Below are 26,211 nucleotides of genomic sequence, written 5' to 3'. Positions count from 1 at the left end.
ATTATGTCTTAGAAGCCTGCTTTTTTCCTAATGAGAAAAAGGAAGTGGGTCTGGATGGGGGAGGGGGAAGGAACTGGGAGGAACAGATGAAGGGAAGACATAATCAGGATATGTTATGTGAAAAAATATCGTCAATAAAAAGAAAAAAGGAGCAAGCAAGCACACAAAAAGTAAATAATAAAGGTCTGGGCTAGCAAAAGAGCAGCAGTTTAAGACACCTGCCACCAAGCCTGACTGACGACCTAGTTCAATCTCTGGTGCCCATGCTGTAACAGAGAGAGCCGTGTGCGGTTTGTGACACTACATGATGCACATGTAGTAGCATGTAAACCAAAAAAATACTAAGTAACCAACCGAGAGTAAAGGTCCCATATCTAGCATCTTTATTTACTCAGCAACAGGTTGATTGCCCTGAATTAGGAAACACTTTATTTTGTTTCAAATTATGTGTGCCTGTGTGTGTGCGTGCGTGCATGTGTGTATGTGTGTGTCTGTCTGTCTGTATGTGTGTATTCAAGCAAGCATATGTACAAGTGCATGCGTGCACAGGAAGCCCTGTGGGGGACAGAAGTGTCTGCGCCCTGGCGTTGGAGTCAAGGCACTTCTGGGACCTGAAATCAAGTCCTCTGCAGAGTAGTGAATGTTTCACCTGCTGAGCGTCTGTCTCTCTAGCCTCGTTCCTAAAGGGATCTTAACTAAGACCCTTCTTTCCATGCTCTTACAGGGACCAGGACAGAACAGCACCCCCCCCACACACACCCCAGCTGTCTCACTACACTTACACACATGATAACATGATATATGGGGTTGGGGGGAAACGTCTCATGACACCTCACCCGTCACTCATTCTACCCTAAGAATCTATCCCCTTGAGTAAGTGTGACAGGGAAGTTAAGTCATAAATCTGTCTTTCCTAGATATCTCTATGTCTCTCTCACTATCAAAGTAGCATTCTGATGTTCGGTTAAAAAGATGATATAAGAACCCTTTTTAAAAAATACAATTATGGGGGTTGGGGATTTAGCTCAGTGGTAGAGCGCTTGCCTAGGAAGCGCAAGGCCCTGGGTTCAGTCCCCAGCTCCGAAAAAAAGAACCAAAAAAAAAAAAAAATACAATTATGGGGTGTGGGGCTGCTCTGCCAGAGGACCCCATTAGGTTCCTGCACGGAAGCTCACAACCATCTGTGACTTCAGTCCCAGGGCATCTGATACCCTCTTCTGGCCCCTAAGACAGCAGGGGTCCCAGTGGTGCATCTGCATGGCAGGAAACTACCCAGACGATAGTTTGGGAGGGGCGCAGCCTCTGTGCTGTTTAAGGCATATTAAATATAAGGCTGTGTGTGTGTGTGTGTGCATGTGCGTGTGTGCATGTGTGGGCATGTGTGTGTGTGCGTGTGCATGAGTGTGTGTATGTGCGTGTGCATGTGTGTGTGCATATGTATGTGGGTGTATGTGCGCGTGTGTGGGCGTGTGTGAGTGTGTGCATGTGCGTGCATGTGCGTGTGTGTGCGCACGTGTGCGCATGTGAGTGTGTGTGTTTTGGGAATCTGGAACATTGGGTGGCAGTGAGGAACAAACATCACAGACGGCAGAGCGACATAAATAAATGTTAAAAATTAAACCAACAACTAACTAGAAAGGAAACACTTAAAATCATTTTGTACTTATTTAAGCTTTGCTCAACTGAGGTAAATTTTATGCTGAAAGAAAGAGACTGAGAGCCAGAGTACTAGACTAGGGGCCAGTAGGGTAGCCCATGAACACAGGAAAGCAGGGGCCACACAAGAATCTGATACTTGGGGGCTGGAGAGATGGCTCAGTGGTTTAGAGCACTGACTGCTCTTCCAGAGGTCCTGAGTTCAAATCCCAGCAACCACATGGTGGCTCACAACCATCTGTAATGGGATCTGATGCCCTCTTCTGGTATGCATGAAGACAGCTACAGTGTACTTACATGTAATATATAAAATAAATTAAAAAAAAAAAAAAGAATCTGATACTTGTCTGATCTCACTTGACTAAGACCCAAATTGACTGAAGGGAAAGGAAGACCACGGGTTAGTTAGGTCTTCACACTCTTTCTAAACCCGAAACCGGGGAGAGCTGACACTGTCTTCCTCCTCTCTGTCCTTGGCATCTGGCAAGTGCCCGACTCTATACAGTGCTGGACATATCTGAATGAATCGATTGGACTACTCCATGTCTGAATGTATTGATTGGACTCAATGGACAGCAGCGTCTCAGCAGTGTGTGGAAGAAGCCAGAGAGTGCACCGAGCACTACTGTCCCACAGGAGTCTCTCCATTACTTCTGTGAGTGAAGAGACTGGGTGCCAGGTCTATGAAGGAATAGGAGAGGGTCCTAGGGCCTCTGCTGACCATGACTATCTGCTGACCTCCTGTGACCTTCTGGAAATGTTTATAATGCCTACATTTTTGCTTCTCATTCCCCCTACCACCTTTTTACTTCCCCTACCCCAACAACCCATGGCACCTCGGTTCCCTCTGAAGCAATGTATTAGATACACAAAAGCAGTCCCCTGGGAACAAGATGGCTCAACAGGTCTGACAACTGGAGTTCCATACCCATGGTGGAAGGAAAGAACCAGATTCTGAAAGTTGTACTTTGACCTACACATGTGTGCCAAGGCACATGCACCTACACACATGTGTGTTACACATGATCTTTCAAAGTCTCTGTGCTTAATCTAATGTGTGAAATGAGTGCCGAAAGCTTTAAAAGCTGTTTTCATGTAGACTTTAGTTTTTGAAACTCTTTGATTCTTAAATTAGACAATGTTACACTTGTCAATAGAACATGTGTAACACCAGGATGCTCAACTGCCCCACACTGAGGGCTTGGTTACACAGCTCACTATGGCCTCAAACTTGTGCTCTTCTTGCTTCAGACTAAATACTAGGATAACAGACATGTGCCATCATGATTATCTCTGATATTTCATTTTCTTGAATTTATAAAATACTTTTAGCTTTGTCAAATATGGACTATGGGACAGGGATAGTGGTGCTTGCCTGTAATCTCAGCACTTTGAACGTTGAGGTAGGAGGATCATAAGTTCAAAGACAGATTGGGCTATATATTAAAACCAACCAACCAAACAAAACAAAACCCCCCAAAGATTGGGGTGATGTTAGTGGTAGAGCATTTGTCCGAAATGCACAAGGCCTTAAACAGGTTTTGTTCCCCAGCACAGGAAAATGAACGTGGTGCTCAGTGAGCATGCATAAATCTTTGTGTGTGTGTCTGTGCAAAGTTAGAAGCACGGAGAGAGGTGGGATCTGGGCTGAAGTCTGGCTCCACACTATTTCCTACTTTTGTCAAATGAGGTACTGATCAATTATGATTGATGACTAATAGATAAAATGCCTTGGAAAGACTGACACAGGCAAGAACTCAACAGATACTAATTCTTACCATTTATTCTTCTTACTCAGCCTTGATTTAGCCAGAAGGAGAACTTACACAGGGCTGTCCTAGGTCTAACTGTATCATAGAGTTGACTTTCTCAGTAAACCAGTAAGCAATGCCTAAGCATGTGGTAACACACACACACACACACACACACACACACACACACACACACACACTCACACTCACACACGCGCGCACACACACACACAAATAACTATAATAAAAGTTTTTAAAAGGAAGACGTCTATCCCAATGGGATTAACTTTAGGTAGAAATGGAGATATCATTATACAATTTCTTTATTTCATAGAGAGCAGGTCTCAGTCAGCTGTGAGCCCCCTCTTCCTTCTGGTGTACTAACTAGTACTAACCAGGCCCATGGCATCCCCTCTTTCCCATTCACACATTCGACTGACCCTAGTTTCAACTAGTCTCCCAAATTCTGGGTTACACAGATCACTCCCTGACTAGGTAATGATTTTAACAACTAGCATTTATTGAAAGCTACCTAAATTAAAGTGAAAACAAAATTCCCAAAGGTTCCTAGTTTTCAGCGTCTTAAGTGTTTTTCACAGTGCTAGGGACTGAACCTAAAGTTTTGGGAATGAGACACGTGGCACTTACTTGTTTTGATTTTTTTTTTTTTTTTTTTTTTTAACATCACGGCAATCCCAGAAAACCCCATCTTTCTACAGACAGTTGTCAGGGGAGGCTTCTCCCCTTGAAAACATCTAAAACATGCAACAGTGGCTGGGGCAGGCCCTATGAGTTTACATGCATTTAATCCTCAACCGCCCTAAGCTGAATACTGATGTTACCCTGGGCAAGATGTAGATGTTGTCTAACATCACAGAGCTTCTGTTAAATAAGATTTTTAAATTACAATTTATTTCTTTGTTGGGGGGAGCACACATGCTGTGCATGTGGAAGTCAGAAGACAACCTGTGTGCCAGTTCTCTCCTCTCCTACACGGGACTTCACGGGGAGCTCAGGTTGGCAGATTCCTCCACAGGCACACAAACCAGCTGAGCCATCGCTGGCTCCATCCCACTTCTAAACCCAGGGAGTGCGGGACTCACACGCAGTGGTCTTGGCTTCTCAACCCGCTTCCCTATGCTTCCCTATGCTCGTTTCTCAGAAATCTCAACGGAAGTTACCATCTGCCGAAACGGCGACTCTTCTCATCTTTATGTTTGCTCTACTCCATCACAGAATCTAGGGTGAGGTGGACCGCTGAAGTTTTAGCACTCCTCCGAGGTGCCTGTGCGGTCAGTATCCACCTTCAGACTGAGGGAGCATGCCCGAAACGCTCTTCCTATTTCCGGATGATCCGTTCCCTAGATTTTTTTTTTTTATTAAATATGTATGCGCATGTGCAGTTACAAAAAATCACCAGAAGACGTCAGAACACCCAGTGCTGGAGTTATAGGCAGTGGTGAGCCAAAGTGAATGCTGGGAGCCAAATTCAAGTTCTCTGCAAGAGAATCCAAGTGAGCTAAACAAACAGCTGAGCCATCTCTCCAGCCTCCTTCCTGATTTAATAAAAACCAAAGCCAAAACATTTATTTATGAGTGTGTGTGTGTGTGTGTGTGTGTGTGTGTGTGTGTGTGTGTGCATGAGAGTGTCACAGTGGAGAGGTCATAGCACAACGTGTGGGAGTCAGTTCTCTCCTACCGTGTGGACCCAGATAGCAAACTCAGGTCATTAGGCTTGGTGGCAAGTGCCCTTTCTGACTCTCTGAGCCATTCTGTCCCAATATTCTTTTGTATGTGAAGACTCAGGAAAAGGTTCACTCTGCACTTCACAGGGAACTACTGTCTGCCTAGGTTAGGTAACGAAGCATCACATGTGCATATGAAGATTCAGACAAGACTCTCACCTCACACCTCAGCTGCTTCCAGCTTCCCGCTTGTTACATCTACCTTTCCTTCAGTCTCCCGACTCTCCCTCCCTTTCTCCCAGGGTTCTGTCCCTGTCCTCTGCAATACTGCGATCCTAGCCTGCCGGTGGTCTATTGGACTCTACTTGTCCCTGACTAGCTCTGTCATTTCATTTTCAAATTACCAGAGGGAAGCACACCAAAATGCGCCTTAGGAACCATCGTTAACTGCCTTAGTTTTCGGGTTGGGGATTTAGCTCAGTGGTAGAGCGCTTGCCTAGCAAGCGCAAGGCCCTGGGTTCGGTCCCCAGCTCCAACAAAACAAAACAAAACAAACAAAAAAAAAAAACCAAAAAAAAAACTGCCTTAGTTTTCATTTAAGAGGTTCTCTATGATCTGACCCTACTCTACCTCCCAATACTATTTCGTCTGTGCACCCACTCATCTGACATGCTGACGGAGGACAGTCACCAAAAAGGGCTGTCAGGTTAACACAGAGAAGAGGGAAATGTAAAAGTCAGCCCTAAGGCTAAGAGTGGGACAGCGGGGCCAGGGAACTCTGTAGAATGAGGTAGTATCTAGCTTAAAGGTGTGGTGACACAGGTATGTGCATTTGCCAAAAATCACCAGATGGTAGCATTCTGCCCTATGTAAGTTTTATCTGAAAATAAACAAACAAAAAGTCAGTCCACAGGTGATAATCTCATCAAGGTACCTTCTTGAGCAGAGCATGTCAATAAATTATAAGGAAGGAAGAAGGAAGGAAAGAAGAAAGGAAGGAAGGAAGGAAAGAAGGAAGGAAAGAAAGGAAAAAGAAAGAGCCTTAGAAATGAATGTTCAACTCAAGTTAATAAACGCACACGTTGAAGCTGGCCATGACGGTGACCCTATAATCCCAGCACCCTTGAGGTAGAGGTAGGAGGATCATCTCAAGTGTAAGGCCAGCTACGGATACAAAGCTAGATCCTGTTTCAAAATGCCAAACCAAACCAAAACCAAAACCAAAAAGCAAAATGTCAACTGAGAACTCTTAAACAAAGGCATATGATGCTCACTATAAATTCCTTTAATTCTTTTTCAGCAAACATCATAAAACACCAAGACGCAAGTATTTAGCTTTGAATTTGGGCTGACTGGGAATATAGAGGGAAACCGAAAAGGTGTGGATCTTGGAAGATGGACTCTGCCATGACGCAAAGATCTGAGGCACGGGATGGGGGTGGGGTGGGGAATGTGGTGAGGTCCAGGAGAAATACGAGGAGCAGAATGCCAGGGGTCAGCTCCTGTGCGATTTAAACACCTCTGCGTTCACGCCTTCTTTTAACCTCAGTTCTCTTCTTCAAGCCACTTCTGAAGGTCCTGCCTTCCATGCTCAGCCCTGGGATTTGTTTATGGCATTATCATCTACTCCTGTCATAGGCAGGGCTGAGTCACACACACAGTATCCGTCTGGATTTCATAAAACAATTTGCAAATGAACAAATGAGAACCTGCCGTAGCCAGATGTCTGCTCACGAGGACTCTTGTACCCAAGGTATAGCTTTTACATCCACACCCGTACACTTAAAGGCACACTGTACGTGGGGAAAATAGCTTGTAACCTGCCCTTTATAAACAGGGATAAAAATGTCATTCCTCAATTATTTCCCTTTTATTTTAAACTTTGAGACAAAGTCTTGCTATGTAACACAAGCTAGTCTTGAACCTGATTCACCTGACTCTGTTTTCCAAGTACCTGCTACCATATCTGCCGTTTCTGGTTTTTTCTTTTTCCTTTTGAAACAAAGTCTTACTATGTAGCCCAGGCTGGGATGAATTCCCCTACCCCAGGTTCCTGGTGCCTACGGTTCCAGGTTTATATTCCACGTGGTACCCAAATTCTAAATATAAATATGGTTGGTTATCCTTTTTCTTAGTTGCTTTTCTTTCAGATTTTATATATTTTACTTTGTAGAAATATAAACAAAGGAAGAGAACGGTATGGTTGGTTTTAGGCAACAAAATTATATTTTCTATTATTGAGAGGGAAAAAAATCATAAATTTTTCCTTTAGGGCTCTAATAATTCATTCGTGGAATATATTCATAAGACTTCCTCATTTTATTTCTGAGTTTATACATTTATTTTTCCTTTTTTGTTTTTTTCAGATGGAGTCTTACCTATGCTAGTTTTGAACTTTTCCTCTTCCTGCCTCAGTGTCCTGAGTGTTGGGAGTGTCCTGAACGGGCCATCACCCCCAACTCTGAGTTTATAAATTTCCAATAAAGATAGGTTATCAATTTTCTAACAGGGTCAGTTGGAGTGCTTCCCAGGTAGTGAGGTGACTAGCCTCTCAGTCCCATCTCCCCAATAGACAGGGAGCTCCCTAAGGTCAGGAACTGTGCCCTTGGGCTGGAATGACACTCAGCCATTAAGAACACAGATTGCCCTTACAGAGGACACAGACACACGGCAGCTTGCAACCATGCGTAATTTCAGTTCCAGAGGGCTGATGCTTTTTTCTGACACACAGAACTCAAGCACATAAAAGTACACATAAATAAAATAAGAAAGAACTGTACCCTGTTGATCTTTGCCCCTAATCACACAGTAAGTGCTCCAACAGTGAAAGGGTAGACTAGACAAAGAGAAGATGAAGGGATGTCTCAACCCACACCAGTTACGACAAAGTCGTGAGCTCATTTTATTAACTTGATCGGTTACTACTACTTTTGATTTCTCCTCCAAGATGACCCAAAGGGTACCTTTCCTATGATTTCTAAGAGTCATGGTGTCCTTAAGCCTCTGATCAACAGGCTAGGAGAACAGCTCTGTTACGAGAAGCCAGGAATGATTAAACTGCTGTCACTTTTCCCTGGGTAAATCTGGCCACTAGTAATACTTTTTGCCTTGTGCCAATTCCAGGTGCTATCTTACCAGCTCAATGGTGGCTATCATTGCCTTGGCTCAAGCCAAGGTCTCAAAGAAGAACCTGTTTCATCAAGACCCCTTTTCCTTACCTTTTCTCCCCTCTCTCTCTCTCTGTCCTTTTCTTCCTTTTTCTTCTTCTTCTCCCCATGTCCGTCTGTGTGTAGAGCAGGAAGTGGCAGGGTGGGGATACTGGAGGCAGGGCTGGATACCAGCATGTGCTCTCGGGCAGTGCCATGCTCTCTGGTAGAGCTCCTCTTGGTCCGGGAGTGCCGCTTCTCCTTGTGTCTGTCCTTGTCCTTCTTCTTCTTGCTCTTTTTTGACTTCTTCTTCTTCTTGATCTCCCTGTAGGAGTCGTCTATCACCAGCTCCCCGGCCTCCAGCTCCCCAGCTGAGGACGACTCTGACTCCACTAGGATTGGGTCAAGCCCTGTGATGTCGAGATTGGCACTGTGGGGTTCTGGAAGCTGGGAGCCATCCGACCCACAGCCTTCTGGGCCAGGAGAGGAGTGCGAGTCCGAGGATGACTTGTGCTTCTTCCGGGCCGTTTTTAGGAGGCTCTGTAGCTCGTGTCCTAGGAGTAAAGCACCTTGCTCTTCTCGAGCTAATTTCTTGGAGGGCTTCTTCAGAGAAGCCTGTTGGGCAGGGTACTGAAAAGCCTCCTCCTCCACTGAGCTGCTCCCCTTCTCCTTTGGTGAGAGAATAAGTCTCATCTTTAAGCCGTCAGGCTCTCGGAGAGTCAGCGTCTCTGTGTTCACGTACAATGGCTTCATTCTTTTGGGTTTGTGGGCATTGCTGTCATCCAGGGAGGGCTCTCCAGTGCTGCCGTTGCCCTTCTTCTTGTGGTGTTCCTTTCTGCTCTCTGAATGGCTTGAAGAACTGCAGGATTTCTCCCCTGCCTTCTTAGAGGACTTGGCCCCTGCTGCCAGCGGGGAGGTGATAGCTTTCAACAGGTCCATTGCTGTGTCAGGAGACTGTGGACTAGATTTCTTCTTTTTCTTCTGTGATGATTCCAAAGTCGAAATGTCTAGAAATAATTGAGAAGTACGGTCAACAGGACAGGAAGTAACTTGTAGCAAGTGCCCCCTCTCACCAAAACCCAACTGCCACGAGGAAAAGGCTAACGTGAGTGATTTTGAGGGGAGACACTTTGGTTCCTGACATTCAGAGAGAACCCCATGTACTTCTTGGCTTGGTGGATTCAGCTTTGGCCTTGCAGACCATTCTTGCCACTGGAGCTGATTCTATCCCTTGAGTCTTCACAGGAGACAGACAACTTAGGACAGACAACTTAGGACAGAGCTGTGGGATTGAGGGCAGTTACAATCTCGATCAGATTGCAGACAGAGTGTCACTGGTTCTTGTGCTGAGGACAAATTCATTCTAGTGAGGTTAGTCTCATTAGCTACACATAGAGCATAGCTAAGAAAATGGGTTTTGTGAGTACATAAACGCTGGCTGAGAAACGCCTCATAGATATGTAGCGGGCCCAAGGGCTGCATCTGGCAAAGGGATGCTAAGTAGCAACGGCACAGATAAGTGGATGGTTGAGGGGAGAAGGGACCTGGTACCTTGTGTATCACAAATGAAGACTGTTCTTCTATGCTGAGTCCTCCAAAATACCAGCCCTGCACCTCTCTCCTCCTCCACACTGGTTTATCGGCACTCAGAACAAGAACCACTGTCCTGTTAAATAGGCCACTGAGTCAGCGATATCTGGGACCCCTTCCCCTACCCCGACTCCAAGAACCAGAGCTGTGCATATCCCCCCTGCAGCCCATCCCCGAGCTCACCTCCATAGTAGAAATCATCGGGGGAGTGCTTCCTCTTCTTCTTGTGTGTGTCCGTCCCCAAGAAGAACAGATCACTGTCCTGTGGTTAAAGAGAAGAATTGGCGACTAATAAGATGGCGAGGGGACGGTTTGGAGCCATTCTTCTGGGATCCCGGCTTTGACAGACATCTGGGACTGACCTTTGACTTCTTCTTGGAAGAACTCCTGACCTGCGCAGCAACTTCCTCCTCTTCCCTTAAGAAATCTTTGTAAGACCGCTTCTTTTCTCGTTGGCTTCGGCCAGCTGCAAGTCCTATGTCCTCAAAGCTGTGATCACCATCAAAGCAATCTGGGAAGCACAGGTTCATTTAGGGATGGAAATGACAAAAGCACATAACAACCAAAGGCCAACAGCCCCATTTCCAAGTTACGGTTACGTCTCAGTGCGTCCACTGAGATGCAGGGCTAAACCCAGAGGGCCAAGAAGACATCTGCCGACCTGGCTGCAAGCACAAGACTCAAACCTGAAAACACAATGCTTCCAAGCTAGCGTCCTCGGACATGGTTTCTTAGTAGTGATCTGGAGGTAGATACAGACTTGCGAGGGAAGGCTGACAAGGGTAAGGATTCATGTGCTGTGCTGCTCTGTGGGAGTCCAGTGTAAGGTTCCTAGTCCCAGACTCCTGCACACTGGAGCTGGCAAGGACTATGAGTGCTGCGGGGATCACCCCAAAAACTAAGACTCTCATTTCGGACTCTTGTGTAGGAATCCCTGTCCTGGTTTTCATGTCCATGGGCTCAGTCTGGGGACGGTGTGGAGGCTGTGTCACACAGTCCTCTGGAGCATCACTTGGTCTAGGCTGTGGTGCCCAGTCTTGGTCTCTATATCCATGGACTGCAGGGACGGAAGAGGAGGTTATGCCCTTTGGAATGCTTCTGAGTAAGGGGTCATACCTTCTTTCTTCATGGAGTCATCATAAGCCATGGTGGTCCTGCAGGGCCTTTGAGAATGTGCTGTGTCACTGTGTCCAGGCTCCTTCCCGTCTACAGGACCAGGTCTGAGAAACAAACAAGGAAAACCTTCCTGTAATGTGAAATCACTGTGGAGAAGCAACCTTCCAGGTGGAAATTCCAAGTAATCCAAAGGCTGACTGGAACACAGGAGTGCCTTGTCAGCTCCTCCCTCTGTCTGTGCATTTACTGGAGTTGAACTTGCAGGGAGGACGATAAGCTTAACTGGAGTTATCTCATGTCTTAAAGTTGACATTTGAAGAAATATAAGATACTTCTCAGTTTTAAAAAAAACTTCCAAAATTAATGAGAATTTCTGGAATGCCAACAGGACTGATGACACTAAGACAGGGTAGAAACTGACATTAAGTCAGAGGCATGGGTTCGATCATAGTCACAGGATGTACAGATAAAGCCAGATGCAGAGGAGGACAGAGTACACCAATAGTGGAACACCACAAAGTCCTACTGATGAGACTGATGAACTCGTAAGCGTTGCTGTGTCATAAGTTAAACAGCACACATACAGATATTAATAATCTTAAAGCTTTGCATTCTGTTGGGCTTTATGAATTTGTTCAAAGTAACTTTACCATAAATATGGGCATACTTCTCAAATGTGTTGGCTATATGGAAATTTCCAACACTCACAAGGCTAGTAAGAAATATGGAGAACGCCATTCACCCACTGGTGATAAAATTAATGATTTTAAGATTTTTTTCATTATTTAATAAGTACTATAATTTAAAAGTTCTAAGTATTGGGTTTTGTCTTTTGAGACAGGGACTCCTTACATCACCTTGGCTGGCCTAAAATTCACTATATAGATCAGAGTGGTCTAGAATTTATTCACCTACATCTGTCTCCTGAACACTGGTATTTAAAAAAAAGTTCATCTTACATAGTTCTAAATATTTTACTGTTTAAAGCAGCAGGTCTCAACCTATAGGTTGGGTATATCTTTGGAGGGGTTGTGTCAAACAACCCTTTCACAAGAGTTGCCTACGACCATCAGAAAACACAGATATTCATCCATAAGTGTAGCAAAATTAGTTATAAAGGAGCAACAAAAAGGATTTTATACTTAGGAGTCACTACAACACGAGGAACTAAAGGGCCATCAGAGCATTAGGAAGGTTGAGAACCATTCTTTAAAGCTTTTGTGGCATTCAAGTTCAGATGTCCATATTGACTTTGAAGATGATAAAGTTATATATTGCATTGTAAAGTAAATCCTTAAAGTACCTTAAGGACAGAAAACATTTGCATAATTTCTCTTTTTTGAGACTGTCTCAAAACAAAATAACAGAAAATGTTGTTTACAAGCCATATAAATACAATGCATAGGTAGGCCAAGGTTGACAACACAAAGAAAAGCATTGCCATGGTTTTCAAAGTCCAAGAAACACAAAATGTGAAATGAAGGAATTTGCTCAAAGTAAAGGAAGAGGGAGTGAGGTAAATACACAGGAAGCGGACTATTGATTATTAAAGAGTGGGCATGCTGGTTGTTCACAGGGCTTTTTTCATGAAATGAAGAGAACGTAGGGTCAGGCCTCATATAAGAATAAAAGGAGACAAGATACACATGGCCAGTTTTTCCTGTTGTAGTGTTTAATTACTTAACTTTCTTAAATAGAAACTGTTCTTCACTTCCAACCCATTGGTGTTATCTTAAAAGGGAGTGAAGGTAGGCCACTGAAAATGCTACTCATTCATTTAAAGACAACGATTTTTGCCAGGTAGCACACACCTTTAATTCCAGCACTTGGATAGCAGAGACAAGTGGCTATCTTGTGAGTTCAAGGCCAGCCTGATTGACATAATGAATTCCAGGACTATTTAGAGAGAATCTCTCAAACAAAACAAGGGCAATATTCTCACTAGTTCAAAAACGATGAGTTTATTAGAAAGCCATACAGGTCCCCTTGGCTTTCACAGGCTGATACTAGGTAAAACAATTTTAGACTGAAGTTTCAGGCTTTTCATGCCAGATGAATTTTGGCATAGAATTCTTGAGAAATAATGCCCTCTTCCTTCCCAGTCCAACAACATCCATATTTAGTCTCATGATACAGCCACTAAAAGTGTATTGGTCAAACACCAATACACTTTTAAACGTAAGTAAAGGCAGGCTCAGAGACTCATAAACAGGTTTTCCTCCTTGAGAACATTAAAACTGATGAGACAGAATTAATCAGTATCTTACTGGTGTGGGAGCTGACTGAACTTTTTACTAGGTATGAAAAGTTATTTCCTGACTGCTGTGAAAAACTAGTAGATTTTTAAAAATGGTTTGGAAAAGTAAAATCAGGGAATGTTCCTTAAGGCAGGTCAACACAGATGTGCAGGCTTTTTGTATTAGGGTCATACCTGCTACTACTGGAACTTTCTCAAAACAAAGACCAGATGCTCATGGGAAGAGTGAGTGAGCCCTGAACACAAGTCCAGGTCACCAATATGTAGGGAAGTCCAGAAACCGAGAACTACTATGGACTAGTCACAGGCCGGGCAGATTGGCGGGCCCTGAATGGTGGCTCAGGGTTCCATGGTAGCTGACTCATAAGACAGTACCAGGGGAAAAAGGTCTCAAGCAGCAGTGTGAAAGAAAGCAGAGTTCAGGAACATTTATACAAGATTAGATAAACACCAATTAAATTGAGGACTCCGGGGTAGGAAGTAAACTGGGAGGGTTAATGAAGATGAAAAATTTAGGTTTGATTTTCACATCAGAAAACTACATCAAATGTTGGCAACATAAAACAGGCGCCAAAATCCATTCTCTCGAATTCCATAATTTTGGAGTTTACAAAATTCAATGTTGTCAACTTCTTGGATCAGGATAATCTTACAGTTAGTGTTTGTCTTGGTGTGCAAAGACATGACAGCATAGAAAAGCTCATTCATTGTTTAATACTGTTTACGTCATTATATATAGAAAGCGAATGCTTAGAAAACGTGAACACGGTGGCTGGGCTCTTCCAAGGCTTTTCTTCAGGGTATGGGAAAGGAGAAGCAGGCTCTTAATTCCACTTGACAGTAAAACTGCAGGTCAACCTTCAGCACAGGCTTTTGGGATAACCAAGTAATTATGAAAAAAGTTAAAATCTTCAAAGGTAGAATTTTGTTATTTTGGAAATTCAAAGTGTTAACTATAAAAAAAAAGTTTCAGAAAATGAGTTTTTTGGAGGTAATCTCTATTCCAGCAATCGCTAACAGTATCATCATCATCATCATCATCCCAGAACAGATTGGAGAATTGAGAAAGAAAATCCACCTAGTAAACTGGGCAAGGAAGGTCTCTGTCCTCCAGATGGGGGTTTCCCCCAAGGCTGTTTCTAGGAACTCAGATTGCCAGTCCACGCAGTCAAAGGAAGAAACACTTCCAGATGTCCACAGATTCTGATATTTTGTTGCTACTTCTACCGTAGCACAGGTGAATTCTTGTTTCAGTGGGTTTCCTTCCTTATCCGATCTCCTGGAGTTCTTCTCGCCACACCCTTTTCCAAGGACCTACCTAAGCAGCACTCCAGCCCCTGCCAGCTTCGGAACTTGCAGAGATCTCTACAGCCAGAAACGCGCACTGAATCTTCTCGTTGCAATGCTAATAAGTGTAATCACGACCACAGCACAGATTGGCTAATAACACACTCGGTTCCACGAAACCTGCGATCCAAATTTTGACAAGCCATGCGTAATCAACAGGCTTTACTTTGGATGCAGTTTTTAAAAAAATTTATTTTGCTACAAGGGAATAGAATCAGCCAGTACTAGAAACAAGGGTAGGGTGGGCGGTAGACATATCTTGTCTGATGTATGATATAAACTAAAGTGAATCTACAAGTAGTGGTTGTGGAGGGGGAAATGGGCCTGTATGGAGATGACTCCACTTAAGACATGTTCAAACTGAGTCGCACGCAAAGAACACACACAATACGAGATTGTTTATCCACACAGTCCCCAAGACCACCGTTCCCGGGGTCCCCGATTTGTTAACCTCGGCAGGTCTGCTGCAACCGCTAGTTCAACAAAGCTCTGCGCAGCTCAGGGAGCTCCGCGCATCCTCTCCCGCTCGCCGCGCGCCCAGCCCTCCCGCCCGTCGGCCCGGGACCTCTCCTCCTGACAGCCCCAGGTAACCCGCGCCTGGGGTCCCCAGCCGCGCTCCTCCCGACCCGAGTTCCCGCGTCCCGTCGGCCTCCGGCGCCCCGGAGCGCACAGACGGCGGCGCAGGGGGAGGGGCGGCGCGGGCCGCGGGTCCCTGGGGCGGCCGCACGCCCCCTCCCGGCCCCGCAGCTTTCCCGCCTTCCCGGTTTGAACAGCTCCCGCCGCCTTCCTCCTGCGGCCCGCTCCAGCCCCTTCCCCGGGGCGGCTGCGGCCGCTACTCCAGTTCCCGGCTTGGCCCCTGAGCTAGGCCGCGGCGGGCCTGAAGAGCCTCCGGGACGGTGTCGGGGGGCCGGAGCGGTGGGCGGAGGCCGGGCAGGGCCGTTGCCGCCCCGGGGTGGGGGTCCGGCTGGGTCTGGTGGGGGCTCCGCTCGCCGCTACCTTCACTCGGCTCGCTCGGATCCCGCCTCAGCGCCGCCGACCGCCGCCATCTTGGAGAAGGAGAGAAAAGCGCGAGCAACCAGGGAGCCTCAGTCGAGCCCAGAGCGCAGACTCCTACCGCGGTGCTACGGCGCCAGCGAAAGAGCGTCGAGCGCATCGAATAGCTTGCTGAGCGCGGTCGCGGTACCTTTTGAGGATACACCACTCCTTGCCAGGTTTAGTCTAAAAATCTCTTCTCGACCTAAACAAATAATTGCCCAAGTTTTCTGACTATTCCTGAATTAAAAAAAAAATCCTTTCTGCAAAGAAATCGCAAATAAAAAATGTCAGGCAAGCAGATTAATGTAGCCAAACACCTGCCCCAACCCAGAGTCTTCACAGGTCCGTGAACTATGCAATTAGAACAGAAGTTCTGAAACTGTGGAACTTCACTTTGGATTTTACACGTTCACTGTCAACTACATTTTTATGTACTTATCTACCACGTACACATACAAGCCCGGAAAACTCCATGGAAAACTTAGAATTAGAAAAACAATTAGCTTTGTATTCTCTTTTACGAACTCATGGGTCCTTCTCTGCATTCTCTGTTCTTTCTGGTCACCTAATAGTAGCCCTTCTTGTTCTCTTTTTACCCCTAAGTCTTCAGTATTTAAGGCAGAATATTATGATGTGTATTTCAAGACAGTCTGTTCTTTGCTGGATTCAGAGTGATGAGGATTAATAGCAGTGTGTATTTGTAATTTAGCATCTACATCTGGATAGCATCCCCGGTGAGGTGGAAGATACGCTGTTTTCTCACCAAATCACTACATTTCTATTGCTCACACACATTTTTGTTTAAGTGTTAAGAGGACTGGCGAATTGGTTCAGTGGGTTAAAGTATTTTACACCAAACCTCTGGGTATGTGTTTGACACCGGAAGCCTACATGGTGGAAAGAGAGAACTGATTCATACAAGTTTGACTGCCACAGGAATGCCCCCCTACAAACACACAAAAAAGAAATAAATAAAAGTTACTCTTTCTCTAAGAAACAGGAGGAAACACAGTTTCTTCTGGTTTGCTGAGGAGAACTTAGACCAGTAAGCATTTGCAATGTCCTGAGCCTGGTTTAATATAAAGACCCTGTTCTTGTAGCCTAGTGTAAGTATATAATAGCCTTCCATGTGAACAGTGCACACTCGATCAGAGCAACCAGAAGCTGGTCCCTTGTTACTAAAAGACCCAGCCTTCATCTGTACTGCTAACAGCACTGCTATAGGGAGGAAGTTCTTTTTTTTTTTTTTTGCTTTGTCAAAGTCACAGGACTTAGGTGTTTTGGGGAAGTATTGTGGATGGAGGAAGGGGCAACCCTGGCTGTCCTGGAGCTCATTATGTAGACAAGGCTTGTCTGAAACTCACAGAAATCCTCCTGCCTCTGCCTCCTGAATGCTGAGATTAGAAGCGTGAACTATTAATTTCTTTATTTATTATATATGAGCACACTGTAACTGTCTTCAGACACACCGGAATAGGGCACTGGATCCCATTACAGATGGTTGTGAGCCACCATGTGGTTGCTGGGATTTGAACTCAGGACCTCTGGAAGAGCAGTCAGTGCTCTTAACCACTGAGCCATCTCTCCAGCCCAATTCTTTTTTTTTTTAAACAAAAAATTATTTCATCCCGTTCCCTACTTTCAACCCTTTCCACTTATTTCTCTCAAACTCATGGTCTCTATTTCCTTAACTGTGGGTGTATGTTCGTGTTCATGTGTGTGTGTGTGTGTGTGTGTGTGTGTGTATGTGTGTGTGTGTGTGTGTGTGTTCATATACGCATACTCATGGAAGCCAAAGGAATATACTGTAGATTTCCTGGAGCTGGATTACAGACAGAGCTGTACTGGGTGGAGGTAAGGCTGGAGAGGCTGGCTCTTTAAAATATGGTCAGGGCTGCTTCTTGTGGTGAGATGCTGGTGCCCGCTCATCACAGAATTTTGGTGGGCGAGGTTTCACCACTGCTGTGGGACATTCTGGCATGGCTCTCTGGAATTTGGTGATATATGGTGGAAGACAAGAGCTGACCCCACTGAGTTCTCCTTTGACTTCATGCAACATAAAGAATACATTCATTCTATTGATTTTAGTTGTTGGTTGAGGTTGGCATAAATCAAAACTCTACCAAACCTCGCACTTGAATAGATGACAATTTGAGATGTTTCAGTTGTTTGTGAGTAAAGGCATCAAAGTGTCATAGAAGAGGCACAAATCCAACTTCAAGATAGGAAAGCTATAATGCCTGGGACACCTGGATAGAATGAACAGCCAATAAGATGACAAAGAGGGGCTGGAGAGATGGCTCAGTGGTTAAGAGCACTGACTGCTCTTCCAGAGATCCTGAGTTCAAATCCCAGCAACCATAGGTGGCTCACAACCATCTGGTGTGTCTGAAGACAGCTACAATATATATATATATATATATATATATATATATGTATATATACATATATGTGTGTATTATATAATATATAATTATATGTAATATTAAAAATTAATATTATATAATAATATTATAGAATTATATTATTAAAATTAATATTATATAATAATATATAATTATATAATATTAAAAATTAACATTATATAATAATATATAATTATATATAATATTAAAAAATTAATATTATATAATAATATTATATATAATTATATATATAATCTCTTAAAAAAAAGATGACAAAGGGGAGATCTCTTTAAGACCCAGCAAAGACACCAGCTAAATGAAATATACAGAGAAAAGCCCCCAAATGAGGCGTCAGTGACTATGGGATAACGTTGAGGATAAAAGCAATCTGAGAAGCTGAGAAAGGAGATAGAATGACTTTTTATTTCATTATTATTTTTGACGTTGTTAAAATTAGAGAGCTACAGTGGTTAAGAACGCAGGCTACTCTTCCAGAGGACCAGAATTTAGTTCCTAGCACCACCCCCTAGCGCACAGTAGCTGTAATTTTGGTTCCAGGGGTGAGGATCCAGTGCCCTCTTCTGGCCTCTGAAGACACTGCACTTGGGTGGTACAAAAATCCATAAGCGGGCAAAGCATACATAGACATAAAATAGAAATAAGTGGAATATAAAAAAGACATTTAGAGAGCTAGGTATAGTGGTACATACCTGTAGCTACTTGGGATGCTGAGGCAGGAGGATTTCTTGAGCCCAGTACTTTGAGGTCAGCCTGGGCAACCTACAGAGAGAAACTCTTAGTTCTAAAATGTCGGCATTGGAGAAAGGTGAGCAGGATGTGTCAGTGGGCAAAGGCAACCCTGTTGGCCCGAGTTCTATCCAGGAACCTGGCAGTAAGGAAAGAACGGACTTCTGAAAATTATCCTCTGACTTTCACATACACCTACAGGCACACGTGAGCGGCACCACATATGTAGGATGATGTCACAGGTGAGGCAGGTACAGGATAGAAGGAGGCCTGTCATTGGAGGAGAAGGAAGGATGGGCGGGAGAGAAGTTTGAAGGAAGAGGAGGAGACAAGGGGAGAGAAGAGACCGGGAGGAGGAGAGGGGGCTGAGAAGTCGTGGCAGGACAAGATGGCAGGTGATGTTAAGATTCTGCTCTGTGTATTTACAGGTTGTTATTAATGTTCTCAAGGGATGGATGTGTACCGGGCATTGTATGTTTAAGTGGACAATTATATCTTACCAATTGGATCTAAGATTATTGTGTTGTGTGTTCTGTTATGTGAGGGTTTGAGTGTAGGAAAGTGTGTGGCTGGGATGTGTTTCCGCCAAGATATCTAGCAGATATCTGGAGACCGAGGTGCGGACCTAGCGGGGTAAAAGACAACAATACCCATTATTATTTTTATATTTTTACAACAACAGATGGTGAGCCAAAGTGATGGGCAAGAATCCACTAGTAATCCTGAGAGTTGAGAGAAAGTTTTTATTTTCTAAGTAAGAGGAGGCCGGCGCCATGTTAAGTCATGTGATATCTTAAGCGAGGGAATTCAAACAAAGAAAAGGGAAGCCACCTGGGCTGGCAGGCTGTAGGTCCCCTGCTGTGTGACAAGTAATGGCAGCTCAGAGAGTCAGAGATTAAAAGCTGCTTTTTAAAGAAAGTTGTTTAGAAAGTCTTTCAGGATACCATATTCTTTTTAACGTGGGCTCCACGGGAATTTTGGGTTGAAATCCTAGTTAGACAAGCTACTTCTTAATTACAGGTATTATTAAAAGGTGATTGAGTTTGTTTTTAGAAAGACGAGAGTAAAGAGATTACCTGAGTCAGGTGGGGATTTTCATCCATGGTTCACAACTTAGGGAAAAATTAGTCACTACCTCCAAGTAGAGAGTTGTGATGAAATGTCTGTAACACCAGGGAGAGTGAATGCAGGCATATATTTTAGAAGTTATTAAGGTTAAAGAAAAATCTGTGGCTCCGGGTAGAGAGCTTAACAGATGGATATATTTTGGGTTAAATTCCTGAGTTTTAAGTTGTTTATTGGTATAGAATTGATAGAAGGTGTTTAAGTTTGTTTTAAGGAGAGTAAAGAGATTACCCGAATCACGTGGAGATTTTCATCTATGGTTCGGAACTTAGATAGGGAAAAATTAGTCACTAACTCCAAGTAGAGAGATGTGATTAATGTCTGTAGCACTGGGGAGAGTGAATGCAGACATATATTATAGAAGTTATTAAGGATAAAGAAAAATCTGTGGCTCCGGGTAGAGAGTTTAACAGATTGAGATATTTTGGGCTAAAGTCCTGGTTTGATATGTTGCTTATTGATATTGGAATTGATAGAAAGTATTTGGTTTGTTTTATGAATTACCCCGCTAAAGGCCATATGGCTCGTTGATGTCGACTAGCGAGGGTTTGTGGTTACTTTTGATATTTACCACAACAGGAAGCTTGAATTCTCTTAACGTGGGCTCCACGGGAATTTCGGGTTAATTTCCTGATATCATAGAGTACAAAAGCCTATCAGGCTCATGTTTAGCTTACTTCCTTTTTAAAAAATTGTTTAGTCTTCATGATGGGTGTGACTTTGAATTTTATGGTTATATTATTACTCTGGGAGAGAGTGCAAGATATAAGCTTTTCTGGTTTCAGACTAAGGAACACAGTATTTTGGGAGAAAGATTTTGTCTTTGTGCTTTTAAAAAGTATGATTAGGCTCTGGAAACCTCACAGAGTCATACTGATCAGATTTGATAGAGGTAGACCGCCTGAAAAATTTATTCAGGAGAATCAAACAAAAAGATATCTCGATTCTAAACTTTTGTCTTGAGAGTTGTATTTTACAGAATGGCCTACTTGGGATCCTGGTCTCAAGGACTTTCAGCTGGGTCTAGTCAGGACACATCCTGCTACAGCATTTGCTTCATTCTTCCTACTCCCTACCCCTAAGGATATCTCAACGCCCATGTACAGCTTGAAGAAGTTATAGAGGAGTCGTCGCCCCAATTCCCTGGACTTTGGGGGGCTGAAAGTGGTTATTCTAAAGTTGTTTTTATGAGATACTTAAAATTGGTTGTAATTTAACAGGAGGAATTAGGTAGATGATTGAGTTATACAGTCGTAATCTTATTTGTTAACTAAGCTAAAATCATATCTTTGTTTTTTTTTTTTTTTTTTTTTTTTTTGGTCCTTTTTTTCGGAGCTGGGGACCGAACCCAGCATATCTTTGTTTTGATATAGAATTTATTTGTTGAAAGAGATTAAAAGTACAAGGTTTAGAGCCAGTCCTTCTATTGATGTCATTACAAACTTCTGAGTTGATTACACATGTGAGTTAAGGGCCAGATAGCAAATATACTACTGACTTTTTTTTTTTTTTTTTGACAGACTTAATTCATTTATTTTCCTTGTATAAAAACCCTTATGTGGTAGCCACAGCTGGAGCCTGGGTCCTCTGAACAGAGACTCTGGTGTGGGTTTTCACAAGATGGTCAGTGAATTCCTGATAAGGAGACTTGGTGAACACAGTCTCTTTCCAGAGGTCAGGGGTCAGGTAGCTGTAGGTCTTGGAGATGGCATCAAAGGTGGCCTTGGCAAAGTTGCCCAGGGTGGCAGTGCAGCCCCTGGCTGAAGTGTAGCAGTCATCTATACCGGCCATCATCAGTAGCTTCTTGGGCACAGGAGCAGAGACAATGCCAGTGCCTCTGGGGGCAGGGATGAGACGAACCAGCACAGAGCCACAGCGGCCTGTCACGGCCTGTCACCTTGCATGGCACAGTGTGGGGCTTGCCAATCTTGTTCCCCCAGTAGCCTCTCCGCACTGGGACGATCGAAAGCTTGGCCAGGATGATGGCCCCTCGAATGGCAGTGGCTACCTCCTTGGAGCACTTAACACCAAGACCAACGTGGCCATTGTAGTCCCCAATAGCGACAAAGGCCTTGAACCTGGTCCGCTGGCCAGCCCGAGTCTGCTTCTGCACTGGCATGATTTTCAGAACTTCATCCTTTAGAGATGCACCCAGGAAAAAGTCAATAATCTCAGACTCCTTAATAGGCAGGGAGAACAGGTAGATCTCCTCCAAGGACTTGATCTTCATGTCCTTAACCAGGCGGCCCAGCTTGGTGACGGGGATCCACTCCTTGTCTTCAGCTTTACCTCCACGAGTCCCGCGGCCTCGACCGCGGCCACGACCGCGGCCCCTAAGGCCGCTGCCGAATCCTCCGCGGAAGCCGCCGCGGCCTCCTAATCCTGGGCCCCAGGGTCCTCCGGGCCCTCCCGCTGCACCGGCGTCATCCGCCATTTGGTGTTTTCCCGAAGAAGAAGAAGAAGCCTTTTTTTTTTTTTTTTCTCAGAGCTGGGGACCGAACCCAGGGCCTTGTGCTTGCTAGGCAAGCGCTCTACCACTGAGCTAAATCCCCAACCCCAACTACTGACTTTTGAGAGAACTTTCAAGATATTATTAAGATATAAAGAAAACAGTACAGATTGTCTTATACAGGTAGATGGCTTTCAAAAACGTCAGAAATCCACAAAATTTGAGATTTAAAGTTATTTATCTTTTGTTGAGACATATCTGCCCCTAACAGTTACCCTTTGGTGGATTTAACGAAGAATTTGAACATCTCTATGTCCAGGTGAGGCAATACTTTGTGTCTAGGCAGCTACCGGATAAAACTGCCTGTTTCATCTGCAGACTAATACTACCCAGAAAAGGACAAATTATGCAGAATAGTTGACTGATAAACTCTGCCAAGACAGGGTGATCAACCCTTCAAAATCTGCATTTCTAGAGTCTGTCAGTTGATTTTGGGCCAGAAGGCTGAAGACTTGTGCTCACATGTTGCTAACAGGGGACTGTGCTAATGGAGATTTGTCTCTACAACCTCTCAGTTCTGGAAGCCGTGTTAGGCTTCCTATGTGTATAGATATTTGGTCATTCCCAGATTTCTGACGGGGTTGAAGACATTATAGTCTCATAGCCTATCAGGCTGTTTAACTCTAAATATACATATTTTATTGGATAGTTATCAGGTAGTATACAAGCTAGCCAAGGTATAATACAGATTTTAAGCCAGAATGGATAACTGAATGTTCTGTTTAACTGATATAGTGTTGGACTGGGTGTTAGATATATTTTATGCTCTTAATTACAAAATGATAGTAGTTGTGCTCAGCTTATATTTGAGAGAAAAGTTTTTTTTTAATTAGACAAAAAGGGTGAAATGTAGGATGATGTCACAGGTGAGGCAGGTGCAGGATAGAAGGAGGCCTGTCATTGGAGGAGAAGGAAGGATGGGCGGGAGAGAAGTTTGAAGGAAGAGGAGGAGACTAGGGGAGAGAGGAGGAGACAGGGCAGAGGAGAGGGTGAGAAGCCATGGCAGGACAAGATGGCAGGTGATGTTAAGATTCTGCTCTGTGTATTTACAGGTTGTTATTAATGTTCTCAAGGGATGGATGTGTACCGGGCATTGTATGTTTAAGTGGACAATTATATCTTACCAATTGGATCTAAGATTATTGTGTTGTGTGTTCTGTTATGTGAGGGTTTGAGTGTAGGAAAGTGTGTGGCTGGGATGTGTTTCCGCCAAGATATCTAGCAGATATCTGGAGACCGAGGTGCGGACCTAGCGGGGTAAAAGACAACAATACTCAGTATTATTTTTATATTTTTACAACAACACATATACACATCCAGGCACACATGAGCGGCCCCCAGCATCACATACACATCCAGGCATGCATGAGCGGCCCCTGGCACCACATACACATCCATGCACGCGTGAGCCCCCCCCCCCCCGGCATCATCGTTACCATCAATTTACAAAGAAAAGAATTAAAAAAAAAAAACCAAAAAGTGATAGTAATGTACCAAATCTAAAATCGTGGCCAGGGGGCATCATCACAAGTTAGTTGCACGAACAATAATCATAAGACAGTGTTAAAATAAAAGTAGCCACAAGAAAAGGCTAAACAAACGTGGAGAAACGTTTAACATGGCATGTTGACTGCTGTCCTCATTAAGGTCTGCTTAGATGTTAACCGTAGGCTCTGGACACCTAAATTTCGGGAGGCAGCTTTAGTCTTCTTGCCCTTCTGACTGAAGGTTGCCAATTCTGGCTTGTGACCAGTCAGTCATTCAGAGAACAGACCCTAAAGCTCTCGGCGGCCTGTATACACATTGCTCAAACAGCAACAGCTCAGAGCTCTCTGCTTAGAGGGCTCAGCTTCCTGTTGGCATTTCCAGATTGTTCCAAGTGCCATTGCACTATTTAGCTTCTATTCACACCTCCGTTCTTCCTAGCACCCTCTCCAGCGACCTCATGACCTTCAGAATATCTGCAGTGGCACGGCTCCCTGTGCCTATCTCTGCCCCCCACCTTTCCCTTCTATGCTTAGGGCCAGGAACCCCGCGGAAAAGGATCTCATCCCCACGTGGGTAGCAATGAGTTCCTTGAAGAGGATGAATAGCCATGTTTTGTCCTCAAGGGATGAATTCAGTGTTGGATAGCTGGGATGTAATTGCTCCTAAAGACACAAATCTCAGGGCTGAGTCTAGATCACTGGTCCCGAGACCAATCTAATATCCTTTAATTCCCACTATTCCATCTCAGAGCAAAATACCCACCTTTTCCATAAACCAGGCCATAGCTGAAATTACTCCAGCCTACAAGACATGTTTTGGTGACTTGAAGCATCAGAGGGAAGCAGCAGATGCCCCTTTCCTTTTCTCTCAGCGGGGCACTTCTCCTATGTAAAAAGTACCTACAAAGAAATAAATAGCAAGTAGGCAGTATGATAGGAGAGGGCTGCCATCCTACTCCTTTTCTTTTGGCCTGTGGTAGCAAATTCTGTGACATCAAAAGGTAGTTAGTCTGGGCTGGAACGATGGCTCAATGGTTAAAACCATATACTGCTCTTCCAGGGGACCCGAGTTCATTTCCCTGTGTTCATGATGGGTGTCCCATAATCTCCTGTACCTTCAGTTCCATGAGAATCCAGGGCCTCCTGCGTCCTCAGATAGAGATACATGTAATTAAAAATAATAAAAATCTTAAAAATGAAAGGATTTAGTGGGCTGCGGATGTAGCACACATACGCACATATGTTTTTTGCACTTAACATTGTCAAATTAAGATTGTTCTAGGGCATCTGCGACCACAGGAATGGAAATCCCGTTTAAGGAGGATGACTAAGTGGGTGTGACCGAACCTACTAACTAAGCAAGCCAATGAGGGTAGAAGGGGTCAGGCGAGAAGGGATGCTGAGGAGACAGACGGGCGGGATAGGGCTGGGAGCTCAAAGCTGTTTCGGGAGGAATGTGCTTGCTTCCTTGCTAAACCTTCTCCTAACGATCTCCTCTGCCTGGAGTCTGAACTGAGTATGTGACAAAACTGAGAGGAGGCACTCGCACACCTTGTGCTTTTGCCAACTAGACTGACCAGCTCACCTCTCCATATGAAAGACCCTGTGCTAGAGCTTGATGGTGCCCCATTTCCTGGGACCCACTCCTGCTACATGGGAGTTTTCCCTTCTACCCTCTTAAGTGCCCACCTGTGAATAAGAATAGCCGCATAGGCTTAGCCCCATATTTGAATGCTTACTTACCAGGGGTTGAAACTGAAAGGATTAAAAGGATTAGGGGGTGTGGTCTCGTTGGAGGAAGTGTGTCACTGGGGGTGGGTTTTGACTGCAGATCAGGATGTGGCTCTCAGCTACTTCTCTAGTTCTTTGCTTGTTATGCCTGGCACTGTGCTCTCTGCCATGTTGATAATGGACCAAGCTTCTGAAATGGTAAGCAAGCCACCCAATTAAATGTTTTCCTTTAGAAGAGTTACTGTGGTCAAGGTGTCTCTTTACAGCAATAGAACAAGGACTAAGATACCCTCTGTGGCCCAAGATTTTTATTCTTCAAATTCAGGAGACCAGAACCCTCCTACCCTAACTCCTGAGCGGAAGCCTTCCTCAGAGGAGAGGAAGGCTTCCTTGAAACTCAAAGACACTCCAATATTCTTGTATCACTGCTTCCTCACTGAATAAATCCAACTAATAAATGGAGAAAAATGATGGGATTAAACAAGACAAGCACCCTTTGTCAATCATTCTAATCTAATGATTCATCTGATTAGATCTGATTAGATCTAATCTAATCTATTCAGGTGGGAATGGTCAAAGACACTAATGCCCCTGAACTACACTGGAAGAGTAACAGATAGCTAC

At 44.3% G+C, this 26,211-nt stretch overlaps 1 protein-coding gene and 1 pseudogene across 5 annotated transcripts in view; both read right to left on the bottom strand.

The window, feature by feature from the left end:
• Hmgxb4 (HMG-box containing 4) overlaps positions 1 to 15,609 on the bottom strand; it is a 38,748-nt gene extending 23,139 nt beyond the window's left edge. Inside the window, exons 1-6 of one of the 5 annotated variants that reach the window (NM_001415031.1) lie at positions 15,545 to 15,609; positions 10,945 to 11,048; positions 10,191 to 10,339; positions 10,012 to 10,090; positions 9,790 to 9,904; positions 8,311 to 9,245 (exon numbers count right to left, since the gene is read on the bottom strand). In NM_001415031.1, coding sequence (NP_001401960.1) covers positions 8,311 to 9,177 — 867 coding nt within the window. In that variant the 5' untranslated portion in view covers positions 9,178 to 9,245; positions 9,790 to 9,904; positions 10,012 to 10,090; ... (1 more) ...; positions 10,945 to 11,048; positions 15,545 to 15,609. Of the gene's footprint in view, positions 1 to 8,310; positions 9,246 to 9,789; positions 9,905 to 10,011; positions 10,091 to 10,190; positions 10,340 to 10,944; positions 15,027 to 15,544 lie in introns of those variants that run through there. The other 4 variants (NM_001415032.1, NM_001415030.1, NM_001415029.1 and 1 more) reach the window with 4 other exon arrangements.
• A 5,783-nt stretch (positions 15,610 to 21,392) lies between these two features.
• Rps2-ps41 (ribosomal protein S2, pseudogene 41) lies at positions 21,393 to 22,315 on the bottom strand (annotated as a pseudogene).
• Positions 22,316 to 26,211: the final 3,896 nt, after the last annotated feature.

The sequence above is a fragment of the Rattus norvegicus genome, chromosome 19 (genome assembly GCF_036323735.1).
Source record: "Rattus norvegicus strain BN/NHsdMcwi chromosome 19, GRCr8, whole genome shotgun sequence".
In the NCBI taxonomy this organism is placed as follows: Eukaryota; Metazoa; Chordata; class Mammalia; order Rodentia; family Muridae; genus Rattus; species Rattus norvegicus.
This window is presented reverse-complemented; position numbering and strand designations above follow the sequence as displayed.